Source organism: Rhinolophus sinicus, chromosome 6 (genome assembly GCF_057876585.1).
Source record: "Rhinolophus sinicus isolate RSI-liver-muscle chromosome 6, RSI-T2T, whole genome shotgun sequence".
Taxonomy (NCBI): Eukaryota; Metazoa; Chordata; class Mammalia; order Chiroptera; family Rhinolophidae; genus Rhinolophus; species Rhinolophus sinicus.
Genome location: NC_142506.1, coordinates 66,154,274 through 66,175,600, shown reverse-complemented (window position 1 = coordinate 66,175,600; position 21,327 = coordinate 66,154,274). Strand labels below are relative to the sequence as shown.

The window sequence follows — 21,327 nt, the reverse complement described above, 5'->3', positions numbered from 1 at the left end:
GAAAAATAAAATTACATACTCAAGGCAGATTGGGAAATGCTAAATTAAACATTACATTTTTAATGGATTTTTTTTTTTAACTTTTTTTATTTGAACTACTTTCAGACTTAGAGGAAAATTGCAGAAATAATACAGGGAGTTTGCACATACCCTTCCCATATAAATATCCCCTGGTGTTTACATCTTACATAATCGTAGTACAGTTATCAAAAGGAGAAATTAATATTGATTCAATTATCGGCCTTATTTGAATTTCACCATTTTCCCATTAATTTCCCATTTCTATTCCAGGATTCTCACACGGTCTTTCCTTCCTGGGCCTACACTGTTGAGTCTCTGTGTGTCTACACTTCTTGTGCAGCTGGTCAGGTTGGATTAGGGCTTGCCCTAATGACTTCATTTAGTTTAATCCCTCTTGAAAGTCGTTGTCTCCAAATACAGTCACATACTGAGGTCCTGGGAGTTGGGATGTCAACATGTAAAGTTGGGGGGCTGTGGGGCACAGGGGGACCCCACGGGTTTTACTGGTGCACATGTGTCAGCTGTTATGGTCCCTATCATGCAAACAATCCTGCTCCTTCCACAAAAGCCTGCTACTTAGATCACGGAAATTTAAAAAGCTGGCACTGTCCGCATTTTTCTGCTGGGCCTGTCTCCATTTCTCCCCCACCCCCCAAAAAAAACAAACCAAAACCGACTTCAACACTGCAGGTCTGAATGGGGAGAATCACGAGACAGGGAAGTGACAGACCTCGGGAAGCTACTCTTATTTTTCTTTTATATAAGCTAACGTGCACTGAAAAGCTCCACAGAAGGACAGTCTATTGGGTGGACCCCAAATCTATCTGGTTACCTGGGAAATGTTTTCCTAAGCATATTTATTACAGGCCAACTAGAACAGCATTCTATTAAACAGATGGTGAGAAATCTGGATGCTGCCCTAATCTGACAACCCCCTGCCTGGAAGCCTCTAGTGGCACATCATTCATTACCACATTAGATTCAGATATGACCATTTTATTTATTTAAGGCCTTTTATGCTAGAGTCCTAATTTATTTTTATGTGCGTATCTCCCATGATTCTCATAGATACAGCATGTTCTCCAAATAACAAGATCCTAGATATACTTTGTGGTTCCCGCCTCCCGCATCTTTTTTTAATGTCATTCCCTCTGCCTGAAATTCATTTCTTCTGCTTCTTAGAAGATTTTGCTAAATTGAAACTTCTGTCTCCTCAGGAATATTTTTAACCTCCCCCACTGAATGTGATGTCTCCCTTCTATGCACTCGCACAGAATTTTATTATATTCTGCCAGAGCCTGTACCATGGTCCTTTCATGTATTTTTTTCCAGCCTCGTCGGCTGTCATTTCATTCAAGGTAGAGAGTGTGTCTTACTCATTTTTACACCATCTAGAATGTTTTTCGCAGCACAGATGCTCAGTAAACATGATTTCAATGAAGGAAGTAAACGATGCACTAAAGGTGATTTATTGAGGCCCCTGATTCAAAGCACTTTATGAATGATATGCCTTCTTCTGTTCTCCCTCATGAGATCCCATTGAAAAGATGACTAAAGAAACAAACCCAAAAAATCATAAGCTTTTCTCAGTGAAAAAGAAGTAGAAGGGATGAGAGATCTCAGTGAATTTTGGAAGATCCGAAGTGGATAAAGGAACGTTTTCTGATGAAACCCCCATCGCAGGGTGTGTTTAGAAGAAGATGGTGGGAGGACAGAATGTTACCCCCGGTGAGGCTCTGGGTATGAGATTTCTAGAAAAAGGGGACAAATTTTAATTGAATTTCTGTATACAGAACAAGCCATCATCCACCATTTCCTGGCAGTTCAGTTTAGTCAGACTAAAACCACATTTTCCCTAGATGAATTAGAAGAAAATGTCTGAGTCACACGCTAGCAGACAGCTGGGGTTGGGGTCCAACCCTCTGTAACCTAGCACTTGGAGTCCCTAGACTAAAGAAGCTGATTCCTTCTTCCTCACCATAAGGTCTAACCTGCTACTTAACAAACTGTATTCACAGACAAAGGGATGCACTTACTATCCCTGTATCTCGCACTCAGAATTTTGAAATCTGGCTCCTGTCATTGGGGGACTGTCAGCACATGCCAGATGAAATGAGGGCAGTAAATCCAACCAGAAGGAGACCAATGGAATTGTTTTTGGTCTATAAGGAAGGTTGGGTCTTGTATTCACTTATAACATTTGAAAGGAGAGTCAAGCATATATTTTGAAAGCAAAGAGAGTCTCAGTAAATGAGAATAGAATTGTGATTACAAAATAAATTCATTAAAAAGAAATTCAAATGTATTTTTGAAAAGTAGAGAACTATTAATAATAGTTCAGAAGAATACTGAAAGATTATAAAAGGGTGATGTTAGTTGTTCAAAGGAATAAAGTGTTGAGGCTTTTGTTAGTTTTGTTTTTAGAATTTATTATATCATCATCTTTATATGTCACAATTTTATTGAAAATACAGAATACCTAATACAGGTTCACAATCTCTCTTATTTGAAACATTTGCAGTTACATAGTTTGGAATTCTGAATTAAAAAAAAAAAACACTAGATAGATAATATCATGCATAAACTATATGTAATGTAATACTCCCAGTGGGCAGTACCCCACCAGCTAACATATATTTCTGTGCCTAAATATATGAATATTAAAATAAAGTAGGATACATACAAACTATACAGAGCCTCAACTTGAGTTAAGGTTAGGTCTTGTCACCAAATGAGGTATACAAAATCTTTTGGTTTTCAGAACTTTTTAGATTTCAGAAGAGTTGGATAAGGGGTTTTGGACCTCTGTTCTAAATTGGAAACTAGCTTATTGATATTAAAGGAGTTGGAAAGTACTACTTTCCTGCTTATGATATAATCACTTCATAATCTGTGCCTCCCTCTCCATCCATGGCCCAATCAGCGAAAGGAACTCATTCTTTTCTGGAGTGTGGATGGCCCTACCCAAACCTGATCAATGACGAACTACGCATGTACTGCCACTATCTACTTCTGTATTCAATGGTGGACAGTGCTAATTAATTACAGAACTGTCAGTGAACCCAAATGTAGTGTCAGAGTTCCTTAACACTTTGCTCCAGGAGAATCCTACTAGCTAGATTTACAAGGCAAGATCGAGGCTTTCTGTTTGTTTGTTTGTAGAGTTTTTAATGTTCAGAAAATTTAACTTAAATTTGTTATGACTCTAGAGGATCTGATTCTCTCTTCAAAGTAAAGGCCATACTAAAAAAATATACATCTCCAGACTAGCTTAAAGTCATTGCAATTATCATTCTCAGGAAGATACAAAAAGAACAGGAGGTATGCTGGAGAAACAGAAAGTAAGCAAGACATTGTGAAATTAACAGAGTCACCACAAATTAAAATTCAATAAAAACCTTGAAAGATAACATCATAGATATCTTGAGGAGTTCAGATAAAAACAATGCAGAGATGGAATATAGAATCCCAGAGCAAGAATGTCTGATGTATGGGAGTTCCAGAGAAAATGGAATGTGAGAAACTATAGCAGAAGAAGGGCGATGCAAGTCTTTAAATTGACAGTGTCTCTTGCTTGCGAATGAGAACAAATGAGAAAGAGCCACACGTAGAGACACGGCATTACCAAATTACACAGCAGTAATGTAAAGAAAAGTTTTTGAAAACTTGCAGAAGGGGGAAACATGATCTCAGTATTGAATAGGGGTCTTCACTTTGACAAGGATATCCGCTTAACTAGCTTAATTGTGAAGAGACGTACGAAAGAATATCAGTTACTCCCAGAACAAGAACCTTGCATGAGCAGTTCCCACCATCACGCACACAATTAACCAGATAAGGAACGTTCACCTCCAGACTTTCAACTCCTAGAACCATGGTGCCTCTTCAGCCACCTAACGCCACAAAAATGTATGTCCTTTGCCTGGCTGTTTCTCAGGTAGCTCACTTTCAAAATAAACTGCTTTTGTGTCTGACTGATGGAACCCAGCTCATGTGTCTACACCATAGCTAAAACCAAAGGTTCCTGAAAGCTATGGCCAAGATATGAAAATCCAGATGTCAGGTCTCAACAAGAGGCTGGACTAGAGTCAGTGTAACATGTACAATGGGATATGGCAAAGAAGGTATCTGTTTTCTCTTCCAGCTGGAAAAACAAAGGCCATCATAAACTCCAAGAAAACTAAAAAGAAGCTCCAATAAAGAAAATTAAAATGTGTCATAATACTGGTCAATAGGTGGTCAGGAAGCAAAGAGAAATTTTTTTAATATTGTCTCTTGAATAGTTCAAGGAACTACAAAGTAGGTAATATAATAATAGCACTCCACTCAGCTCTTAAGTGAACTGTGTTGCAATAATCACAATCATGTAATCAGGTTCTTTACTTTTCCCCAGCTTTATTGAGATATAACTGATATGTAGCATTGTGTAAGTTTAAGGTGTACAACATGTTTTCTACTTTAATCTGAAGCCATCAACTTCTTTATAGCCAGTAAACAAAATGCAAATATTTACAGTGTCAACAATGTAAAAGTAACTGCACAGCAGAAAACACTAGGGAGTTAAAGTGGGGAGAAGGTGTGGGAGGGAAGAGGGCAGACAACAGCCTCATCTTACAAAATGGGAAATCAAGAGACTCTGTAGTTAGGGAACAGAGTTTTAAGAATGGTATTTGAAGTTACAAAGCAACTAGCTAGTCAGTAGATCTGGCCATGCCACCTAACAACAAACCGACCAAATTCTGCCAGCACATAGATTATGCTTGGCCACCTGCCTGGTGTAAATATTTTCTCTTCTTTTGAATTGTTTTCTTTGAATTTGTCTTTTAGTGGACGTGCAACAGCCAGCTCCCCACAAGCCTGAACACTTCCTATTGTCTTACCTATTTACTTTACTAAACTTGCTCTGTGGACACTGGGGTGGAATTCCAAAGAAACATTTAAAATAGCAGTATGGTTACATGAATCGCCGAGTGTGGGGATTCAGTTGTGAGATGACTGTTTTCTCTCTTACCTCAGGGAAGTGGGTCCATAGATGATACCTATAATGATACAGTAATAAAGTCTGATACATGTTATTGAGAGATACCACAAAACTTTGAATTGAGCTCAGAATTTGGAAGAATTTTAGGGGGAGAGGTGTCAAAATGTAAGCTATGGATGAAGTAATATGCTAAAAATAGCACTTAATAGAGTTAAAATATTGCTATGGTTTGGCCATTCGTTTATTTCCTAAGTAATAATCACAGGCACCTATACAATGCCAGGCACACTGTTAGGAGTTTGGGAAATGCAGCAAGAATACACTGTGATCGCAAAAGACAACTACTCAGTCCAGGCCAGGGCACAATGTAAACATAGCATCTGTATGGATTTGGAGCGTAGATTAACTTTATCAATAAAGCATCTTTTAGCTACAGTAAGAGTAGTTTGCTACCTTGAAAATCATTCAGATGATAACATGGGGAGACAGGAGAGAGACTTCCTAAGTACACATAATTTTAAAAGGGCAGAAAAAAAAATACTCAAAAGATAAAGTGTAACTGACAACAAGGGTGGCTTCTGAAACTCCTATATCTCTGTTAATATTTAAATAGATATATTTCTATATATTTAAAGTTATAAATCTATAGAAATATATATTTCTTTAATATATAATACATAATTATATTATATATAAATATACACTTATGAAAATACATTATATGTAAATATATATACATTTGTAACAGGACATAACAGGAGAATTCACTGTGATCTTCTGAACTAAAGGGGCAGACAGAGCATGGAGACTGGAACAGAAGCTAAGCATATGCTATTTGGGAAAAGCAGCTTGTGTTGAGAGAGAGGGGGTATTTTAGCTATAAATTTTTTTAAATGCTGACTTGGAACAGTTTAAAATAACTGGAATGACTTATTTCATAACAGCAAGAGCTGAGAATACAGTTTCATTTTGACAGATGAATTTATTTTTTTCACCTGACAGTTTAAAAAGTAGATGAAAAGTCTTCACAGACTTTTAGGATTTTTCTTTTTTGTTTTTTTGTATGTGGTAATTATCTAGCTTCTTGAATTAAGTGAGTACTTCAGAAAGGTATATTGGAGACTGTGACAGACAGACTTTAAGGTTAGTGAACGTAGCCACCATCATGTACAGCCAGCCTGTCAAATGTACTGTTTGAGCTCTACTTCATTTCTTCTTGAAATGGAGTCCTTTCAAAAGTGTGTTCATTGTTTATGTTCACTAGTAGCAATGCCGGAAATCATGTAGCATTTCTCTACTTCTTATCCTGAGAATGGCAAACAGCTTTTGGGTTCCACCTAGTGGTAGAAAATGGATTATCACCCACTATCTTGTTTTTATCTTAGGGCTCAGACGTCTATTTTGATGTCTGATGACCTGAAAAGCTGGGAACGTTCTGCCTTTTAAGGCTAGGGATGCATAAGCCTCTGCGTACATCTTCACCTTGTGTTTTATTACGTCTCCTAACTAGAATTCTTGGACATTATTCTTTCTAAATAAGATGATACTTGTGTGTCAGTTTTATCTGTAGACTAGCAAGAATAAAAGCTCATTTGAAGTTGTGTGTTAGCTATTTCCTTTGTAGCTGCACCTACTTTGGAAGATTCTAAACCCTCTAATAGGCTCTCTCCCCATAAGTTACAATTAAGTCTCCAGTGACACAGGCTACAATTTGTCTACATTATTTCTTTGACCTACAGTTTAACTAGATTCCTGATGTTGGTAGTACTGTAAGATTGTAATACTATTCAAATATTTCACTTTTTAAATAAAGTAAAAGTTTGAGACTATTGTGAATTAATGCAATCCATGTGTCATTGCAGAAAGACACCCTGTAAAGAATGGAAATAACTACATGAAACCAAGCCGATATTAAATTGGTGAAATACCAGAATATGGAGTTAAATAGTGTGTTAATTTTAATTAGATTCAAACCTTTAGGTCAGTTGTTTTAGACTTTCAAAATTGACTTTTAATCAATATGATGAAATAATAAATATATTTTCTTATCCTCTTTGAAATGGAGTATCAATAAGGAAATCATTTTATTTAAGTCTTCTAGCATAAAGCTAAATGACATCCTTTTCCTCAGGCAAACATTTCCATCTAGTTACATGCAAAGTCTTTTATTACACAAGAAGAATGGATTTTATAGCAAAGATTCTTGTTGCGGGGTACCTTCATTCCCACTGATAATTTAGTTTGAGAATAAAAATAAATATACACAAAAAACTAATTTGGCAATCCATGTTAATTTTGATGAATTTGATACTGATCATTTATTGTATAATCAACTACGTTATTTAGGATTGAAGAGAACAAAACGTACTAGCAAAATAAATCCCATAATTACAATGCACGGTGTTTAAGACAACATATACAATATTGTAACAGAGGTGGATTCCTGTTAATGATTGTATTTTTACAACCTTGAAGGTTTCAGAATATCACGGTCACTATTCTTGGTATTCACTGTTAGTTCAGAGTCATCCTTAATATGCATACAGAAAACACGACTGCAAAAATCAACTTTCACTTTCTAGAACTGCTTAGTATGAATTTTACAAAAATGCACATATTTATAAAAAGTAGGAAGCTGTCACTAGAATAAGGTTTTATGCTGTTATTTTTTAAATGCAAACTACATTACTGAACACATTCCTGAAGTAAGAACAGAGTATGTAATATACTAAGACTTCAACTTCCTACATCTGTAGCAGGAAATTCCAGTTAAATCCTTTTTTCTCCCACTGGGAACATCTGATGCGGGGCAACTTTTAAAAACAAAAGTATGTACGAGTTTCTTTCCTTTTCTTTCTTTCTTTTTTTTTTTTTTTTTTTTTTTTACTGCGTTTAGAGGCCTGTATTAAAACACATTTCTGCAAAGAGCAGATCCAAGTATATACTCATTAGCTAACAGTTTTTGTTCCACTTGGCTGATTGTGTTGAAGCACAGGAAACTGCTATGTGCATTAATTTGCTCTCTGGCAATAAATACCCATCTGCCTTGAAGGTGTAATCAGTGATTAACGAGGAGTGTGCGACTTGTATTTGAAGAAAATAAAATCAGTTGTCAAAATTGATTTATGCGCCATTCAAAAATTGACTGGAACAAATGATATTTCTAACTTGGGGACGATACACAGAATAGAACAAACATACATTTTTTTTTTTTTTTTAACCCGTTCTTTCTATATTGAGAGGGACTTCTCATGTTGTGCCAGGATTGGTGACTGTAATCCAAAACTGAGGAGAAAGAAAAGTGAAATATCCCATTTTCTAATCTCGTCACTTTTCTATAGAAAGAGAAGATGGCGGGGTGGGGAGGGCGGAGCAGACAGAGCAGCAAAGGAGCAAAGGGTGGGGGAGCTCTTGCACCTACCTCCAGGCACGTGAGATGGAGTAAAAAAAAATTACCTACTACCCATGGAGTAGAGAGGTGTCTACAGGAAGTGGGAACTAGTGTCTCATTTCCCAGTCAGATACCTGCCTGCGTAGTTTTCTGTGATTATTTGAACATGGAGGGAAGAAGACTTGGAGAGAGAGAGCAGAACTAGAGGTCACCCTTATCTCCTACACATGGGTTTCCTAAGTCACAATGACAACTTAAAAAGATCTGAGCTGTCTTTCCGGCACCCCACCTGAGGCTGTTGTCTACAAGTGAGGAACCCGAGAAAGTACAGGCTGTACGTAGGGTGTACCCCCAAGAAATGCGATGACGGAGAGTGGGAGAGAGTTTCTTGCTTGCCAGCGATCTCACGTCCCACAAAGAGTTTCAAACATATCTACACGACACCTCCTAGAGGACACTGATGACCAGTTAGACTTCAGAGAATAGCAACATCCCAGGGAGAGCAAAGCCTGAGTTGGTAAGAGTCTCAAATTGGGTGGGACTGGGCTTTCTGATGACTGATCATGGTTTGAAAGAAACGGGATCTGTCCAAGACGTTATTAAGGGACAGGAATGGGACACTGGACAGAGCGTGGCTGAGGCTACAAGATCTTGAGGATGTTGATATGATTTACTTCACTAGACATTTTTCTTCCTTTCTCCTAAGCAATTCTCTGTAACCTTTCCTTACACTTTCCTCCTTTTTTTTTTTTTTTTTTTTTTTTTTAATTTCAAGTATTTTTTCTCACTGGTACATTTGTTTAGGATTTAAAATGCACCGACTAGCAGACGCAAGCTTCTTTTCCTTCTAGGCTGCCCCCCTGAATTTTCTCTAAGACTCTTGTGACTGGTACTGGGTGCATGAATTCTATAGCACAGCCCTTTGGGGGAAAATAAAGATTTCAAAGGTATCTTTCAAGTACAAGCACACCCTATTGTTCTGTTCCTCATTTATTTTCTTAATAGAATATTTCATTTTCACATTCCTAGTCTTATTATTATTTTTTTCCTTTTCCACTAATACCTTTACAAACAGCAGGAGCTGGCAGTTATTTTGAAACTAAAGGTGGACATAAGCCAATATCGGAAAGTCATTACTGTTCCATTAACAATCACATAGCCCAGCAGCCTCAAACGGGTAGGAAACAGACTACAGATTGCACTATTTTGCAGGTTGGAGGGTACTTTGAGTTAATAGTAAGTAAATGCACACAGGCCTATTATATTCCCTAAAGGTTCATTTGACTTGTGTAAACACATATTAAAACTTCATTAAATGGCTTTTCATAATTTTCCACTAAGTTCCCCATTCTGTGCTTTTTGTCCCTAATATCTTGTGTGGTTTCACTGCTGCTGAGGCTGAGGGTAAATTCATTTCATGCCCGTTAATGATTACGGAACTCAGTGATTTTTCCCCCTCCTAATTCTAACTGCACATTCATCATAGGGAAAGCAATTGGTTATACCTGAAAAATGATTCTGGTGAAAGAGGAAGGTATTATATAATTAGAAAAGCAGGGCATTTAGTAAGTGAGCATGAAGAACCTTGTTAGATTATTCTGTGTTCATTTAACAGAACATCTATTAAGCACTTACTTGGTGCCAAAACGGAAGTCAGGTCTCAAAGATGGCGGCAAATAAGACCTGATCCCTTTCCTCATGGAGTGGATTTCACAGGGAAGCAGGGCATTAAGGGTTAGTTAATCCAATTTGGTGTCAGCATTATGGAAAAAGTACACTGTAGAGCTGAGAAAGTAATGACCAAACTGTGGGTCAAGGAATGAGTAATTTAGGTGTAGGAACATCACTGTGAAAAGGCCTTGTTAATGAGAGGGCCTTCCCTGAACTTCTTGTCCAAGGGCACCCAAGAGAAGGAAGAGAGAAGTATGGATGAAATTGGAAAGGCAAGTATAGCATGGTTAGGAGGACTTTGTAATGACAATCCCATTCCCTTCCAAGTTACCATACTGTATTCCCACTGCAGCCCCTGGAATTAGATTCATGCTTCTCTTGAATTGCTTTTGTACCCTTGTGTGACAATTATTTGACCCCATGCTGCCTTTGGGATCTCAGACAAGCCCTGATGAATTACCGGCATCTTCTGTTTAATTTCCAGTCTTTTTAATAGGCTCTGTCTTTGCCAAGTACCCCCGTGACAAGCAGCGGGACATAACCATGAATTTTACTTTTGTTTGCCAAAGGGGACATTTTCTCCACCAGGAACAATCATCCTTAGGAAGTAATAGTTAGGCATCGCCATATGCAGTCAATAGTTAGAAAGGTTTCATTTTATTTTCCTATTTCCAAAAATATATTAACATTATAGAAAAGAAGGGGCAAAGGTTTCAAGAGCTTTGTTGTTCAGTAGGTTGACGAGGCATGTTGAAAGTAGCTCCAAAATATAGCACCAAGGCAGGTGTAACAGCCAAGCAATAGTGGAAGCTAACATTTACTGAGTGATTACTGTGATTCCAACATCTGCCAAGTGATTTATTCTATTACCTCATTTTATCCAACCCAATGAGGCCGAAACTATTTTTCACAGAAGAGATAAAGAATCATTGAGAAGTTAAATAACTCACAAGATTGCAGACTTGGGATTCAGATCAGGCAGTCAGACTCCAAGGGCCTCTTAAGAGGAAATGAAGTGAAATACACGTTGAAAATATATGGTTTTAAAAAATGTATTGACACTGTGAAAATGTTTATAAATGTCTTTCCTCCCTAATAACCCTTTAGACAAAACTCAGAGTTTAAAATGGCTTTTTAAACCCTAAATATGGTAGATATCACTTCGTTTCTGCTTTTATCCACTCAGAATTAGAGTACGATAAAATATTCTGCTTTTTATATATTTATCACTTTCTTTCTTGAATGTTCATTTCTTGTACTTACAGAGTTCATAAGCTTTATTCAGAAAAAGTGATTGGAATTTACTGTACAAAATGGGAAAAATGAGCTATTGGGTATTTACAACAAATTTTTCATAAGTTGAATTTTTAAAATATATTTTCAAGGCCACTGAGCAGAACATTCCAGAAAAAAAGAAAGTGCACTTTCTGTGTTAAATATATCTTCTTTTTTTAAAAAATGCTTCTGAGGATATCTTTTGGAGATCCTTCATTTATCCAGAAGTATCTTTTCTTAACTGCAACATAAGTGAAAAGAAGCCACTGCTACGTTACAGACAGAAATGAAGAGTATATTTTCTATGGAATAAAATTGATAAGTTGATGTGTATACATTGATAATTTTAAGTACAAAACAGAATCAGTCAGCTACAGGGGCCAAACAGGTATCATAAATGAGACAAAGTGGGCCATATTACCAAGACTATAAAACATGTTGAATATATAGAGAGTGGGCATGACTGGAAAGGGATAAACAGAGGCTAAAAATCAAATGCTGTATCATTGATTCAGATCAGCATAAATGCCTTTGTTAACTGGGGTGTGAAAATCTACTTTCTAGGAATCTGCTACTTCTCAAGCTTATAGATTGTGTTGGTTTCAAAATGTTTGTAGTGTTTGTATTTGTAAATAATACCATCTTATAGAGCACTACCTAGATCCTTCTTTGAACTGTGCTGGGAAGCCCTTACAGGTGGGAAACACCAGCTGTCCTTTCAGTCACCCTCACTGTGCTTCTCCGTGTGTGTGTGTGTGTGTGTGTGTGTGTGTGTGTGTGTGTGTGCTTTCATTGCAGGGAAGGCCAGCAATCACCAGAACAATGGCAGAAGACGTACGGCAGGTGCTCTGGGAATGAAGTTTACCATATTACTTTGGAAGAAAGTACATTTTTTGCCGAATATGAAGGAAAGAGTTTTACGTATGCCTCGTTCCATGCACACAAAAAGTACGTTTCTGCTTCCAAGGTGGAATGAAACTATGACTCAACCATACCTTTTGAATATAGTTTTCTAAAATGCAACCCATACTGGTGCTCGTGAGTTGCAAGACTCTGGACTTTTTTACATGCTTATTGAGACAGTTGAACTCTGACCTTCCGCATGGTCTCCACAAGTTAAGACTGTCAGGCGCAAAGTATAGTTTGGTAGAAATATTTCCTTTAGTAACTTTTAAATTATCTTTAAAAATATTTTCATCCATTAAGAATTCACAAATATGTGAAAATTCATTTTCTTTGTAGAGCTTCATTTTAAATTGTTGATTAAAAATTTACACAAAGTGATATTAACATTTATAAAAACTAGACATTTTTAAAGATTTCCTTTGGCCATAAAAATATATGAAAAAAATTAACGATAGTTCCTTTTAATTCAAATATGGAACATTATTTTCCCCCTTTTTCTTGAAAACAGTATTTAATTAAGAAATGAAAATACATGTTTATCATAAAAATAATTTATTATCAGTACTATAAATATATAACATCTTAGGATTTGTGATATATCTAGTATATTCTACTAATCCAATATCTAGTGTATTCCACTTTAATTCTCAATATGATGTTTAAAAAAATATTCTTTTAATTAAAGTTTATTGGGGTGATAATGGTTGGTAAAGTTACATAGGTTTCAGGTGTACAATTCTGTGATACATCTATATATCACATTGTTAAGCTTGATTTATTTGTGATACTGTAAGCATATTGAAATAAAAGTATTCAGGATATTTTGGTTTTGGAGCCTATCCTGAAAAAAAAATAAGAATTTTAAAAATAATGTATGTTACTTTTAGTGGTTGTTATTTCTCCTAATTGAGCGGCGTACCTATTTAAGACTATTTAAGAATATTTTTCTAAAACTTAGAGTGAACCAAATACGGTAGAAACAGAACAAAAGTAAATTTAGGGATCCTGATTCTTTCTCTTATGACTTTGGGTAAGTTTCTTTCTCTCCTTTAGGCCAATGGTTTTCAAACTTTTTTGATTAATGTAGGAAATACAGTTTTACCTTTTTTGAACAAAGCAAGGTATACATTTTGTGGTAAGACTCAGTATACGCACAAAAAACTTTACCAAAAATTATTACCCTTACTATATGGTATGCACTTTGATGTTTTCTATTCTCTTCTATTCTTCTTCATATATATACACACACATATATTTATATATATATATATATATATATATATACATACATATACACACACATATGTATGTATATATATATGTTATAATCAAATAAATTGATTTCACAACACACTAACGACATAGTTTTCTTGTAAAAAACAAGAGCCTTGAACTATTAGGATACTATGAATCTTTAAAATTATTTAATTTGAGGCTTTATTTTTCCTTTGCCTTATAATAGTTTACTGACTTCCTTACATATGCAAACTTAACAAAACTAAGACCTTTGCTGAGTTACAATTCTTAAACTCTTTTATTTTCTTTTTTATATTTAGGTATGGTGTCTGCTTGATTGGTGTTAGGAGGGAGGATAATAAAAACATTTTACTGAATCCAGGTCCTCGCTACATTATGAATGCTACAGATATATGTTTTTATATTAATATTACCAAAGAAGAGAATTCAGCATTTAAGAATGAAGACCAGCAGAAAAAAAGCAATGTGCCAAGGTCATTTTATCACGGACCTTCTAGGTTACCTGTACATAGCATAATTGCCAGCATGGGTAAGTATCAAGCAATTTGAAAACGCCATTTGCTTCTTTCTAAAAAAATAATATACTTTAATTTTTATTAAAATCTCAAAGTCAAATTTAGAACATACTTGTGTGTATTACAAACTTGGTGTAACCAAGTATATAGAGCAAAATTTCTAAGCTGTTAAATTGGTAAGAAATTAAGCCAATTCAAAGCTACCAACAATTATTTTATATTTCTGATTAGAATATAAGCACCTGACACATCTTTATTTCTTTTGTAAGTCTTATATGCAGTTAGCAACAGGTTATTCCAATTATTTATTATTTTTCTTAAAACTCTCCTTTCATTACCATCTCATTCTCACCATTGAACATGGCTTCTATGACACAGAATTAAAAAAAAAAAAAAAAAAAAAAAACCCAGACAAAAATTTCCTTAAAATTTTGCCACCAAACTACCTACAAACCTACATTTAGTTTCTGTCACAAGAAAAAAACGTCCTTTCTATTAATTAATATAAATACCTTCGCTTACGCTGTGGACCCATTTCTTTTTCCTTCTCAGGACTTCATTCCTTATTTTAATTCATCCTCATTATCTAAATTCTTGTTTGTTTGTTTTTTCAAAGACACTGGTACATTCTTCTCTGCCTCTCTGAGTCTTTTCACATTTACACACACACACACACACACACACACACACACACACACACACACACTCTGGACTACCATCTTCACAGATACATGTCTCAAAAGAATTTTCTTCAGGGGCTGGCTTGACACCTTACTGTGCCCTCATGTTTCCACCCAGTTCACTCTGACATCACTGCACAAGAGTGAAAAGAGGTGGCATGATAGCTGTTGGGTTGTACAAGGAAGTATGGAGAACAAGGCTATTGGGTGTACATGTAAGAGAGGGAGCAGAACGATGGACTATGGAACTTAGTTTAGGGAAACAAGTGAAAGACGTGTTGGTTGAAGGAAACTGAAATGGTAGTAAAGTAACTGATTATAATTCCAACTGGAAAGAGAGGAGGTGAAGGTCAGTGTCAGAGAAAGAGATGCCAGGAATAAGGATTATGTGCAATAAGGAATAATTACAAAATCTAGGGTGTGACCCTGAGTGCGATTGGCCTTAAGCATGTAGCTTTGCTCTTCTGACTTCCTTAAGGTTTTCCCATGGCTGTGTGCTCGCAATTGTCTTTCCAGTCAAAAACCCATTGTCTGGACCTCAGAGGAGGCCTCCATCCCACCTGGCGAAAAGCCCCTTCCTCCTCCTGCTCCCAGCCCCACTGTTCTTTATCACATCCTTCTGTGTTATTTTCTGTATGGTATTTATCACGATCTAAAAAGACTTTTTTTCTCATTTGTCTACTTCATTATTTTAAGGATAAAGCCATATGTGTAGAAACCTGGTCTGTCTTGTTCCCTGCACGTCCCAAATGCCTAGATAGCGCTTGCCACATAGTAGGCACTCAATAAATATTTGTTGAATAAATATAAAATATTAATGGTTCTAATATAAAAAGTGGTCACAGATCAGTAAGACCAAGATAAGTCAGCAAAATGGCAGGGTGGGAGGGGAGGGTGATTTAATGAGGAATACAAAAATAGAAATGGCCAAGAATTTTTTTGTTAATTTTAAATAAATGTGACTTGAAAAAAGGTAGTTTTTAACTTTAAATCCCTAAGTATTTCAGGATTTCACAAATCTTATGTTTTGTGCTACAGATTTTTTTTTTCACATGGCACAAATGCCCACATGAAAAAGAAATAACTACCCTTTGAGATTCGAGGATAAACAATAATATACATCCTGGTTATACTGATTGTCTCTCGTTTCACTTTGTTCATTAAATGATCGATTATGTAATAACGGTGGCAAATGCTTTGACGGATGTTCATTTTTCATTGTTTTAGGCACCGTCGCTATCGACTTGCAAGACACAAGCTGTCGATCAGCAAGTGGCCCTACCCTGTCTCTTCCTACAGAGGGAATCAAAGAAATCAGAAGACCCAGCATAGCTCCTGTGTTAGAGGTCGCAGACACGTCCTCCATTCAAACATGTGACCTTCTAAGTGATCAATCAGAAGATGAAACCACACCAGATGAAAAAACGTCCTCCAACTTAGAGTATGTGTAGACCCTCAAAGCTGTAAGATGTACTGGCATTTGTGCCATGGGAAGTAATGTGCACACCTTCTGGATGTCCTAGAGGCAATCCTCCGTATTTCTACCAAACCAGCCTTCCTATACCAGTCTCTCTCTTGACTATAAAGGCTTATTCTAAGCCCTCAAATTTCTGACTTCAACATATATTTGTAGGCTTTCTCTAAATTATCTTTTATCCTTAAAGAAAAAAAAAACACATAAATCAGTATTTCCATGCTATAAGCTACATTTTTGTAATTGTAGGTTTGGGTTATATTGTACCTTCTACCTTTAATGTATTTTCTTCCATGTCCTTACTGATATTCAATCAGTTACTCAGTAACGTGTACCATAGCTTCCTCCATTACACTTCCCTTCCGGTATTCAGCAGGCTTTTTCATACCATAAACACCAATAACATTTTGAATGAATAAATGTACTGGTTCTCTTGACTAAGCTTCCACAGTAAATTGTACCACTCTACATGCGATTAATCACAGTTTTGCCTTCAGTGGAGTAGGTTTACTTGTTGTAGCCACATATTATTATTATTATATTCTTGTTTCTTAAGCAAAGCATAGTGGTCCACGGCCTTGACTACTGAGTCTGAAAGGATGTGTTTCCCAGAGCAGGTCCACCTTCTAGGGCTTTGATGCAAGGGTCCGTGATTATACAACCTGATCCACAATGTCTTCATCTGCAAACCAAATATAAGTGTTACCTCATAACGGTCATATGAAGATTAATTGAGACGGTAAAGAAAACGTGCTTAGGACAATGCCTTTGTACAGAGTAAGCATTCGATGATATTAATTCCTGTTAGCTGTAGCACTAGGTAGTGGTGGCAGTGGTAGCATCATGCAAACACTGCTCCCAATATTTTTCATATAATGGATGTTCCATTAATGTTGAGTTGAACTACAATGAACTGAAATGGCGTTGAAACTTAGAAAACTCCTTCTTTTAATCCTTCACACTTTTTAAACATTTATTACAAGGGAATATTGCTATACCCACAAAACACAGTCTACTCTCTAAGAAATCAATAGCACTCAGATATATTTATGAAGTATTTGATAGCAACAAGCAGAGGTTTGACCACCAATATATTTCTAGAAATGGTGTGGTAAGGTGAGATTGCAATTCTTTACGTGTACTTCTGAAAAGGTTGACAGGGAGAGATTTTTTTTTTTATTTCCAGAAAAACGAAAAAGATTTTCTTTCATTTCTTAATTTTCATTCATGCTGCTGCTTTTTGATAGTTTCATTTTAAAAAGGAGGACAGCCAAAATGTGCAGGTGGCCATTTTTATGTCAGCAAACTGCATATTCTTGATATTTTAAGCATGCTTCTAGCAAATACTTTAACCAAATGATTGACTCCATATTTACTGATTTTTAGTTATACATTTATGGCAAATGAACATTGAGAAAGTGAATCAAAACCAATGTATTTTACTTTAAATATAGCCTGTAAAAATTAACACTACTGTTTTTAAAAATCTATCTAAATCTTTTAGACTGAGGATTGGCAAGCTTTATTTGAAAAGAACTAGCTAGGAAATATTTTAGACTTTACGGATCACATGGTCTTTTCTGCAACTGATCAAGACTGCTTCTGAAGCATGAAAGCACTGGCAGACAATACAGAAAATGAAGGAGCAAGGCTGTGTTCCGACAAAACTGTACTTGTGGACACTGCAATTTGAATTTTATATAATTTTCACGTCTCATGAAATAGTGTTCTTCTTTTGATTTCCCCCACCCCAGTCTTTTAATAATATAAAAACCATTTTATAATTCACAAAACCAGGTGATGGGCCAGATTTGGTCTCTGGACACCGTTCGCCTTCCCCAATCTAATCTGTTGCCTTCTCAAAATGTAATTGCAACACAAAAAGCCATTGCATCTAACTTACAGGGGAACATGGCTGTAACTTAATCATCCAACTGTGCACGTGCTAGTCAAGGCAATTCATTATTTCTAATTGTTTTACAGATATGCTAAAGGCTACCCACCTTACTCTCCATATATAGGAAGTTCACCCACGTTTTGTCATCTCCTTCATGAAAAAGTGCCATTTTGCTGCTTACGACTAGACAAGGTAAACATGTGTTACCGTTTTTCTCTTTGAAATGAAATTATGGCATTTTGCAAATACATATCTTTACTTTTGTGTGGTATTCTGAATGAAATGTTTAAAGGATATCATCTTTTCAAATGGAAATGTGTTTCATAAAGTGGTGAATTTTACTTTTTTAACTGCACTAAGATGACCCAAATGCGTTACCTCGCTACAAAAAGTACCCAGTGAGTCAGTCAGTCATGTTTTCGAAGGGGAAAACAGGTGCCAGACTCTCAACATCCAGTTTCCGCAAATTACTTTGGCCGAACGTGCACTATTTTTGTTCCCAGGTATTCCTGTCGAAGCTGCAATGTGGAATCACTTGACACGGTCAGATTATTCACAAGGATTTACTAATGACTAGACTGCAAGCTTATATCAGTACTTGCTTAATATCTCCTTTTCTAAAGGTTTTACCACAGGTCTGGTCTCCTGCTTGGATGTGTCAGAGAAGCCATCCAAAACACAAAGGTTCTAAGAATGCAAGACTTTTCCTCTCTTTCATAGTCTGGCCATTGGGTTTGACCCATATCAGAATTTATTCTCCTGATGAATAGGAAAGCAAATAAAAAGATTCTTAACATCCCACCACCACAAGTCAAAATATGTCACCAATCTAAACAAGAATTTCTTCTTTTCTCTAAATTTGGAATTAGCCAGAGTAAAAAAAAAAAAAAAAAATCCCACCTCTTTTCTTACGACCTGTGCAATTTAGGCGAATAACTTCACCACTACATTTCCGGTCCACATCTGTAAAATGGTTGTGATTTTAATATGAACCCCACAGTGCCCTTGTGAGAATGACATAAATGGGTGCATGCCAAACGCTTAACACAGTGCCAGGAACCTCGAGCATGCGTAGGCCCCAAACACATTTCGTTAATATTCTTGCTGTTGTTTTTCATATGACAAGCATTGTGACTCCTGGCTGCTGCTGTCCCTCTTTGGGAGATTGACAGAACATGACAACCAGCCTGCCTTTTTCTTCTGGAAGTGGCTGTGTGGACCTTGGACGGTCCATCTCTCAGCACTTTATTTCCTTTTCAGCCTTTACTTTACCATCCCGCAGCATTTCATACTAGGGTTTGCTGTGCATTTTTGGCAACATGAATGCATAGTAAGATGCAGGGCCTATTCACCTGCATTGGCCCCTTTCGAGACGCTGTGACTGATTTTTTATTCACACTATTTTTCCTGAAAGAGGATTTCCAAAATAATACAAATTTGTCTTATTCGTGCATATCTCCATTTCCTAAAGCAGGCTGGAGAACTGGACATGGAAAATGGAACTATTTTCAAAGTTGTGAGAAACTAAAGGATTTACTAAGTTAGATTAGCTTTACATATCCATATACCCTACATTATTTCACCAAATGCTAGTGGAGTATAAAAATGGCATTTCTTTGTATATTTTTTTCTTCTTTAGAGTTGCCAGCATAACTACTATGAGGACGCAAAAGCCTATGGATTCAAAAATAAACTAATTATAGTTGCAGCTGAAACAGCTGGAAATGGATTGTATAATTTTATTGTTCCTCTCAGGGCATATTATAGACCAAAGAAAGAACTCAATCCCATTGTGCTGCTGTTGGATAACCCGTAAGTATATTTCAAAATACACAAATGAGACAAAGAGTTTTAGTACTATGTCAAAAATAAGTTCTTTTAATTTGCTTAGAATATTTTAAATCAGATACATTATGGCACCTGATTCACCGGGAGACAGATTCCGTGCTATGGGACAAAATAGTCATTGTCTATAGTTGTAGTTCACAAATACTTAAAACATCACCGAAATATCCTGAGCTTCTCACTTAAAACTATTTTGTAAGTGGTCATTACTCAATAGCAGTGGGAAACATGCCACTGAAATAATTACAGTTGTTTTCCTTAAATCAATCAACTAGCCTGGAAAATCTCTGCCAAAACTGGATACTTCTGGTTGTCTTTCTAAAGAACCGTTAATTATCAGAGAAGCACATTAACGATCCATCTTTGTATGTTGAACCACGATGCATCATCATAAGTGATTATAGTTCTTCCACGGTTAAAATATACATTTTATAATATAACATGAATAATTAATGCTTTACCATGTTCATTAATTTTGAAAATGTTGGATTCATAGACTCTTGTGAAATTAGACTACTTAAGCATTTCAAAATTCTTATGTAAATATAATATAGGTCACTGAATGCTATAGTCAAATCCATTGTATCTTAAAATTATAACATTCCTCTCTGTGACTGGAACTTAGGAGCAGATGGTCCTTAGGTCAAGACCATATTTCAAGGTCTTCCAACTCTCCTCTTCAATTGCTGTGAATTTCAAGATAAAACTATATGAGGCCAAAACCTGTTGCCTTGTCTCTGTCTTAAAATTTATCAGAATAAATTTCTTAAAACAGAGCTATTTCCCCAATATATTATAACTTCATGGCATTGTTTATTCCAAACATACCAATATCAAGATATTCACTGATGCATCTTTCTAAGCATCATTATCACAGTGGTAATTGATTCTAAAAACTGAGCACTTCAACTGAAAACTCTAGAGATTTCAGTTGAAGAATTTTCAGGTGTCGTGATTCAGTGATTGTTTCGGCATCCAAGGGAAGGTGAGGTAACTTTAGCTTAGGTGTGGAGAAGCAGTCACCGGGACCCAATGTCAGAAGAAATAAAAGCTTAATGAAACAAATCTTAGGAGAGTAAGTTTTGGGTTGCAGGATGGCTACAGCAACAGAGTGGTTGAAAATCACATCCTGGGCCTTTGCATATATCCCTTATTCTGGACCTTCTCTGGTCGGAAGCTCTAAGGGTCTGGTTCAACTGGCATCCAAGAGATGCTCAATTAACTATGTGAAGGTGGCAGGTTTTAGGTCTTCTTGCATTTGTTGTGTCCACTCCCTTGGAGATAGGATTTAAGACAGGGACATTGGCAAGCTCATTGCCTTAGAATATGCCATCTTGTATGGCTTGGGCCAAAGTGGATCAACTCAAGCCCAGAATGCAGAGAGGAAGATAGGCAGAGACTCGAAGTGGAAGTG

The 21,327-nt window shown here is 36.4% G+C and overlaps 1 protein-coding gene across 9 annotated transcripts in view; it reads left to right on the top strand.

The window, feature by feature from the left end:
- The window catches only part of KCNT2 (potassium sodium-activated channel subfamily T member 2), a 227,657-nt gene that overhangs the window by 149,831 nt on the left and 56,499 nt on the right, over positions 1 to 21,327 (top strand). For all 9 annotated transcript variants that reach the window (XM_088799157.1, XM_074317061.2, XM_074317060.2 and 6 more), the window contains 5 exons: positions 12,138 to 12,287; positions 13,802 to 14,031; positions 15,925 to 16,138; positions 18,155 to 18,260; positions 19,708 to 19,880. In XM_088799157.1, the coding sequence (XP_088655283.1) occupies positions 12,138 to 12,287; positions 13,802 to 14,031; positions 15,925 to 16,138; positions 18,155 to 18,260; positions 19,708 to 19,880 (873 nt within the window). The remainder of the gene's footprint in view (positions 1 to 12,137; positions 12,288 to 13,801; positions 14,032 to 15,924; positions 16,139 to 18,154; positions 18,261 to 19,707; positions 19,881 to 21,327) is intronic.